The 8580-nt window shown below is 52.1% G+C and overlaps 1 protein-coding gene across 1 annotated transcript in view; it reads right to left on the reverse strand.

Moving 5' to 3' along the window:
- The window catches only part of LOC102239995 (cation channel sperm-associated protein 1), a 23771-nt gene that overhangs the window by 7431 nt on the left and 7760 nt on the right, over nt 1-8580 (reverse strand). Inside the window, exons 4-5 of the mRNA XM_014538215.1 lie at nt 488-623; nt 256-445 (exon numbers count right to left, since the gene is read on the reverse strand). Coding sequence (XP_014393701.1) covers nt 256-445; nt 488-623 — 326 coding nt within the window. The remainder of the gene's footprint in view (nt 1-255; nt 446-487; nt 624-8580) is intronic.

An 8580-nucleotide genomic window follows, 5' to 3' on the forward strand; every position in this document is an offset into this window, starting at 1 on the left:
TGGGGCATGGGCAAAGACTCACTTTTGTGCATCTGAACTTCCTCATCTTCAGGCAAGCTTTCTGAGATTCTAGATAAGGACTCCAGAGGATGGACTCTGATGGAGCTCCTGGAGGCACGGGAGAGACCTGCACTGCGGGAACGCGTCAAGCTGATGGCCGTGCTCGGCTTGCGGGCCGTGGTAGGCAGAAAGATTGAGCTGACTCTGGCCACGCTGAGGCCTGTGTGCAAGTCTCTGGAGCTGACACGAGGGTACTCCCCATGGCGGAGCTCTCTGCGGTGGTGCTCACCAGGATGGCCATGGTGGCCGCGGTGGTGCTCACTAGGGTCTTGAGATATGCCATGGTGGGAAGAGCTCTCTCCATGATGAAGAGGCCTTCTGTGGTGGTGGGTTCTATGATGATGGCGCTTGCTGTGGTCGTAAGCATCAGAGTGATGGGACCCACCTAGTTCGGAGGACGCACCGTCTTTAGAGAGGGAAGGCTCACCTTCGTGATGGAGCCCACCATGATGGCAAAACTCTCCATGGTGGTGGAACCCCCTTGGGTGGTAGGATTCACTAAAGTGGTGGGGCTTACCTTGATGTCTCCTGCTACCACGGCGGTGCTCATCATGAATGGGTACCTTCTCAGAGGTATGGTGGGAGAGGTCAGTGGCATGAGACCCATTCGAGGCCAAGGTTGTGGAGGGGTGGGGGGAGTGGCGGGAGAAGGCACTGTCAGGGGAGTCTAGGTGAGATTCACCATGATGATGGGACACACCATGGCGCTGGTGATCATGGGGCCTAAGATGGCGACGGGCTCCACTATGACCTGGTCTGTGGTGCGTGGCTGATGAGCTGGGCTGAGAGGGCACATCCAAGTCACTGGTGTCTGTCTCGTTTTGAGCCTTTGCTGCCATCGAAGGTTAATCAATGACTATGCTGGGAACCCTTGAACAAGAAGAGCTCAAGGCATAGGCCTAGCAGGATCCTACCTGGCTTGTCCTTCTCACCTAACCTGTGGCAATGGGGTTTCCAGGAAAGCCCGACTCTTCTCACAGAATTCTCCCCTCTATGATGTCACCAGCAGGCCCCCTCCCAGGCCTCATTTTCAAATGCCTCCTGCTGGGCTATATAGTTCAGAATCAGAGCTCGTTGTGTCTAAACCCTTCATTGTAAAATTAGGAAACCAAGGTCAAGAAAAGGGAAGGGAATGGTCCAACGTGAGCCATCAGGTCAATGGCAAAGCTGGACAAAGAGCAGAGAAACCTCCTATCACATACAGAAACCTTGTGGTTTTGCCCTTCCCATGGGTTCACAGAGAAAGCACCAATTTTCTTGGGGAAAAAGGCTGATCGGATCTATAGGCTGGGCCATCTTATCTAGTAAGGACTCCTCCGCTGATTGCTTCCTGATGGGCATTTACATGGGACATGAATGTCTTCCGTGCTATATTTTAAGAAGCCACAGACCTCTCTCCTAGACTATCATGGCATCAAGCTCCCAGCTGTGTTCTTTCCAAGTCTCTGCAAATCGCCAGCCCATTAGATATTGCTCATGAGTTCCTATCAGTCTGCACCACAGGCCACCCTTCCTTCCGCACCAAGTGGGTAACACATGTGCTGTCTGATATTCTGCCCACGGGGAGGATTTTTCTTTCCTTCACCACCATCTTTCAGGGACCCCTCGAAATAGGCGGTACACAGAAGCTGTCCACTCTGGCTGGCACTGGCTTACTGTGCAAAGCCTTCCATAAATCAGACCTGTCCTTTCGCCTCTTCCCCTTGAAGCTATTGAGTGTAAACTAAGGGAGAGGAGGTGAAGCCATAGAAACAAATGCCATGGGGACTCCCAGCACCCGCTTTGGTGGTTCATTGTGCCTTCTGGATGTGCTTGGGCCCAGCAATGCATACACCACTCCAGTTTCCAGTGAGATGCAACTGTGCAAATCCAAGCTCACGATTCTGTGGCTCAGAGAACACTCGGTTCATGAGGAACATTTGGGTCCGATAATCACTTGGTGTCCATAAATCAGGCATTCAGTCTTTATCACAAGCCTGAAGCTACTTTCCAGAAGGTAGAAGAATCGTCGGCAGAGGCTAGCAAGGCCACGACTCCTCGGGTCATAGCTATGATACTCCTCTTGGGACTTGCCAGAGGCACCACATGGCATCTTTGGCCGACACCTCAGTCAGGCACGTGGATCTACCAGGCAGAATGCCCAAGTGTAGGGCAGCTTGTATCACAGCTTGGACTGTTGAAGAGCCTTTTTTTTAGACCCAGAGCTAACATAGTCAGATTTATATGCTACCTAGTAAATGAGTCAAAGCACCTTGTCTAAAGGTGATATATGTTGGCTCCAAAACCCAAAAGACATACCACGCATTGCTCCTGTTTAGGGTGTATGATATAGGGGACAGGATCTTGTCTCTCACATTAGAAGATATCTGACAGCCCAGCTAGCATGGCTCAGTAGTTGAGCATCGACCCATGAACCAGGAGGTCACGGTTCAATTCCCAGTCAGGGCAGGTGCCCCGGGTTGCGGGTTTGATCCCCAGTGTGGGGTGTGCAGGAGGCAGCTGATCGATGATCCTCTCTCATCATTGATGTTTCTATTTCTCTCTTTCCCTCTCCCTTCCTCTCTGAAACAATAACAATTTTAAAAAAACAACAACATGAAGATATCTGACATTCCCAAGAATCTGGTCCCCTAGGAACTTTCCTGATATGGCAGGCCCTTGAACTTCCACATATGTGTGACTTTGGCACACATATGTCTAAGCCACCTACGATGCTTGCTGTTTCCTGCTCACAGAGTTCAGTCAGCATCATGGCTTCAATTGAATGTATCAGCATAGTGTTCTCTGTGTGGTTAAGACGATCATGACTCTGGACCTTGCAGTTTGCAGAAGAGTTTCAAAACCCAGGGCAAGGCAGTAAAGACATGTAAATGCAAACGGAGTGTAATTTCCCACACTCGTGGGCATGTAAGAGAAAACATGAGTTCAAGAGCCGCACACCGGTCTCTGGGGTTTATATTAATTTTCTCCAGTAAAGATCAAACCTAGAATTGTGGTTACGATTGGCCTCAGCACATCATTAAGTTTCCTTTTTCGCCCGCAAAAAGGTGAGTTACAAGGGTATGTGGCTGGAATCGCTACCCTTGCATCCTCATGTCCTGGGTGGAGGCACTCACCTCTGCAGTTTCTACAGGGTTCTGGTATTGCTTTTGGTTTGTAACTTGGCGGGAGTGGGAGGACAATTCCAGGGATATCCACTTGGGGAGGATTCTGCCAGCTACTGAGTACTCATCTCCCAATGAATTCTGGGATGGGGGAAATAACCACAGCACAAGTCTGAGGGCCTCCGGAGTGTGGACTTTAATCTCTAACAGTCTTGGGTGCTAATTGGCCTCCATGGGTATAATATTCAAGTTCACATCTGGAGCTGCAGGGGATTTGCACAGTGTCCTTTTAGCTAAACTGAAACCATGTTTCCCAGAATTCTCTTCCCTGTGGTCCTGACTTAGCGAGGGCCACAGGTGACATTTTGTGCAAGACTTGGAGAGTGGACATGAAACAGGAGTTGTATCCTTTTCCGCTAGGAAGGTGGGCGCAGGGCCACCAGGAGCAGTTGCAGCTCACTCACGGAGACCCTAACTTGCTAGCTCACCCTGTTGGCTGGGGGGGGGGGGGGGGGGGGGGGGGGGGGGTGCTGCAGCTGGGTCCGCCGCTCCTCCAGCTTTCACCAGATCCCCCAGTTTCTGTCACTCCTATTCCAGGTGTGCTTAGCTCCCTGAGAGTGTGCCAGCTTTTCCTGAAGGGCCAAAGAGTAAACATTTTAGGCTTTGGGAGCTAGACAGCCTTCACTGCAACTGCTCAACTCTGCTATTGTAGTACAAAATGCCTCAGAACAATAAGCAAATGAATGAGTGTGGCTGTGTTCCAATAAATCTTTATTAAAAACTGGTGGTGGGCCAGATTTGGCTTGTAGTTTGTTGACCCCTGGTCTAGGTGAACAACAAAACAATAGGTCAATCTCTGATTTGCAGTGTTTGATGATCTGTAGTGTAGCTACTCCCATCATGGCTGATTGCACGTTGCCAATGTAAGGCCACTGAACGCTGTCTGTATGAGATGTGTGTAAGTAGCACACCATTCCACAAGATTTGCACCAGATACATACAATAGATATAGATATGCTTAAGATATAAATAATAGTAAAATCTAGTAAGCTAATTAGAAAGTAATGAATTATGAGCATTTATTACCTTTGTTGCTGCTATAATTGATTTAATGGTCAGTTTACATAATTTCATTTACATAACCTTTCATTTAATGTTTCATGTAATTTCATTGTGTTCAACCACTGGCTGATAAAATTCAGCTTTTAAGAAAATGGTGGGTAACCCAGTGTGGCTGGGGGACAATGGAGGTGCAGCTGAAAGGTTATTTTTTTGGGGTGGGGGTGGGGGTCAGGCTAGGATGGGCCCTGTGGGCCTGGCAAGGGAGGGCGGTGTTTCAACAAGGGAGTGAGAGGATCAGGTGGCTTCAAGCAGGGTCACTCTGCACACGGAGAGGAGACTGGGTTTGTGTGGGGAGCCTGAGGCAGTAGGTCAGTTAGGAGGCTGCTGATGTAACCAGAGGAGAAACTGATGGCTTGGACTAAGGCAGACGTTGTGGGGAAAGAGAGGTGGCAGATGTCAGTTATTCGGACGGTACAGGACATGGTGACGCCGGGGAAAGGGTGAGGGAGACATTGAAGAGACACCAAGAATTGGGGCCTGAGTATCTGCTTGAATGGGGGTGCCAGTACCGAAACAGAGCTGGAGACACAGGTGGGATAGAGGACTCAGGATCTTGCCTCTTGTGGCTCCAGTGCATGGGAGTGTCCTCACTCCTGCCTCTGGCCTGGCTCTCGGCCACCCCTGGAAGCCACACCCCCTCTCTGTAGCTCAGTCCCCCATTTGTAATGGGGTATTGGACTGTGACTCCAGTGCCCGGCCAGTGTTCTGAAAACCCCATGAAATTGGGATGGGGGTGGAGGAGGCTGTTCCTGTCCTCTTGCTCTCCAGTCCCCTTTCCACTCCACTAGCTTCTCCTGGGAAGCTGCCCAACTGTGTTGGCAGATTGCCACCTTCCTCTCTCTGTGCCCTGCCTTCCTTCCTCCCACTCAAGCCCAGGGGGCTGATCTAAGAAGGCTCTTTAATAATGAGCCTGCAGGGATTGCTGGGTGTGTGAGAGCGGGTGAGACAATATATCCCAGTGGTGGAAACTGGGGCTTGGGGCCCCAGCGCTCTGCTCTGCCTCTGTCATAGCGCGGCTTCTCCCAGCTGGGGAAGCCTGGGCACTTCACCGTTTTTGTACCTCAGTTTCCCCTTCTGTGAAAGAGGTACAAGAATAACACTTATCTCATTAGTTGTAAGAATGAAGTTAAAAAATATAAAGCACATAGAAAAGCAGCCAGCACCTAGCAGTGCTCAGTAAACATTAGCTGGTGCCACTGCTCTTGTCAATGTGCCTTCTCCCAGCAGCACTTGCACTTTATTAAAGGCCTTTCTCCTGCCAACTCAGGGACTTCCCATCGTCTCCAACCGCGGTCCCTACCTCGGGTGCTGCTGGGTCAGGGATGGGCTACAGAAGGGCTGATGGTGATCCCCTCTGCCTGGGGACAGCCGGGCATCTCTGTCCCTGCTGGTCATCTCTGGCCATTCCTTTTACTCCAGTGTCCCATGCCGAACAACCTGAACTTCTAAGCATGACATTCAAGGCCGTTCACAACCTGATGTCAGTGCTTCTGTCTGGAGTGCCCTCCCCGTCCCTGTTCTCAGCTGGGATATCCTTCCTCCAGGGAGCCTCTTAAGACACCCCTATCCTCCTCTCTGCTCCCACCTCACTCTGCACATCCTTCGATGACCATCAACATCAAGACTGCTGCTTGCCCACATAATGCCTTTGGGTGAGAAAAGGCACCCTTACTTCAAAATGCTTTCTACCACCTGCTGGGAAACTTTTAGAACTGATGTGCCCGCCAGTAGCATCTACAATGTGGAGGGTGTCAGTCCTGGAGGAACCCTGACAGAGCTTTGGGAACATTCCCATGTGCCAGGCACTGTGCTGGGCGCCTCATGTCAAATACTGTTCATTCCCCACCAGGGAAATGGTTCATTTCAAAGGCGCGCAAAGTGAGGCTCAAAACCTAAGACCAAAGTCATGTAACCAGTAAGTGGCACAGCCAGAGTTGGGGCTCCAAAGCACCTATGGAGGCAACGGCCTCCATCGAGCCCTCACCCCGGCTGCTACTTGTACATCTGCCCAGAGGTTGGCGTGAGCTCCTCCAGCCGGGACCACATTTCACCTGCTGCCAAAGCTCTGGAACCCTGTAGGGTGGGCACAGAGTGAGCAGCATCACGTGTGTCGATGGAAGGAGCCTCTTTGCAGAGCATTGGGGTCCCAGGGGCTAGAGCCTATTCCCCTGGGATGTGGCTGAAACTGGAGATGTTTGGACCAAGGTGCCCCAGGGGCCCCTTGCTCAGCCACTGAAGGCTAACATTCAATTCGGTGCTTACTTAGGGTCTGTCCTTGCTCCTACGTCAAAGGAGAAACTGTCTCCCAGGGCCTGATGTTCCCAGTTAGTCCCTGGATCCAAATTTTTCTGAGTCCAGAGTCGTGCTCTCTGCTGAAATGGGGCAGGTTTATAAAGGAGCCCGCAACTGAGGTACGTGCCCTTGACTGGAATTGAACCCGGGACCCTTCGGTCCACAGGCTGATGCTCTATCCCTGAGTGTGACCCTGAGTGTCACATAACTTTTCCAAGTCTCAGTTCCCTCACCCATGAAATGGTACCTATCTCATCCTATATAATAAAAGCCTAATATGCTAAGTGTCCAGTCGTCCAGTTGGCCATTCAACCAATCAAAGAGTAATATGCTAATAATATGCTAAGGCCGCTCAACTGCTTGCTATGACATGCACTGACCACCAGGGAGCAGATGCTCTGACCAGTAGATTAGCTTGCTGCTGGGGTCCTGCCAATCTGAACTGAGTGAGATGGGTTGGACATGCCCTGGAGCTCTCCCATGGTCCCTCTCTGGCTGGCCAACCTCCCACATCCCTCCCCGGCCCCAATCATGCATCGGTGGGCTCACGGCTGGCAAGCACAGTGGCAGTGGTGGTAGCCTCTCCCGCCTCTGCAGCAGTGCTAAGGATGTCCGACTGCCGGCTTAGGCCCGTTACCCACGGGAAGCAGGCCTAAGCCGGCAGTCAGACATCTGCTGAGGGCTCTTGGACTGTGAGAGGGCACAGGCCAGGCTGAGGGACCCCCTGCCAGTGCACGAATTTCATGCACTGGGCCTCTAGTAATATATATATATAAATCCCTTAAACAGTGGCTGGCACATAGTAGACCATGTTAGCTATGCTTACTTGTCCAGATATCCAGATACGTCAATGTAACTGTCCATTGTAAAGTAGAAAAGAAAGTAACAGAAAAAGTCCTGATTCTCTGCTAATTTTAAGAGAGGTGTCATTTGAAGGTGCTGAACACCTTACTATACTAAAGGACGTTAGGGGCAGGGAATGGTCCTCATTTACGTCAGGATTGTCTCTCCTTGTGGGAAGGAAGGCCGGTGGTAAAGGCAGCGACTCAAAAAGAGGAGGTGAAATTCTGAGTTCAGCACCTCCCTACCTGGAAAGATCCTCCTTCTGGCCTCCACTCTGCCCAAGGAGCTGCTATTTGGCTCTACCCCCCCCCCCCCCCCCCCCCCCCCCCCCCCCGTCCTTCCTCTTAGGTAACTGTCTGCTCCAGTTTCAGCGTCTCCCCATGAGCCCCATAAGGAGAAGGGCTCTAGCTGCCTTGTTCACCTGCGTCCCTGTTCGAGATGATGCTCAATAAATGTCGCTGAATTGAATGAAAATGATTTACATTTTCTCAAAGGAAATGAGTGGGCTGAGGTGGTGAGCCTCTGGGAAGAGCAGGGGAGGAGCCGGAGGCGGGTCCTGAACCTCCTGGTGACCACAGCTACCCTTGGGCACCTGCCTCAGCAAAGGTGGGGAATCTGGCTTTCAATGACTGCCATCTAACCTGCACATTTGAGAGATATTTTTATTAAAAAAAAACAAAAAAAAACAAAAAGCCCAACCCAAGAACTCTTGGTTCTGGGAGTCTGGGAGCAGCTTAGGTCTGTGGTGAGAGTGGAACCTGGAAGACAGATGGTGTGGGGACCCCTGTGAGGAGAAGCAGGGCCTCCGGGAGGCTGGCAGCGCAGCTCCTCGCTGCAGCCCGGGCCCACCTGCTTGGAAACTGGCGGAGGGCTCAGCCCCAGCCATGGGTGGGGCAGCTCCGGGCGGGTCTCAGACCCCCAGCTCGGAAGGAGGGGACGCCCCGGGCTCCACCGGGCCTATCAGCTCCCTCCTGGGGGAGGGGGTTCAGCCCACCCCAGGGAGGCGGGCTCAGACAGGCTCCCCCGCCCCCAGTACAGCGTGGGGCTTAAGCCCCTCGGAAGAAGGGGTCCTGATGCGGCAGGACCTGGAGGTAGCCCCCAGCCCCAAGGCCTGACTCCCAGAGCTCAGTGGCCTTGGGGGCCGCGGGGCAGCGCCCGC

This window comes from Myotis brandtii, unplaced genomic scaffold, assembly GCF_000412655.1.
Source record: "Myotis brandtii unplaced genomic scaffold, ASM41265v1 scaffold187, whole genome shotgun sequence".
In the NCBI taxonomy this organism is placed as follows: domain Eukaryota; kingdom Metazoa; phylum Chordata; class Mammalia; order Chiroptera; family Vespertilionidae; genus Myotis; species Myotis brandtii.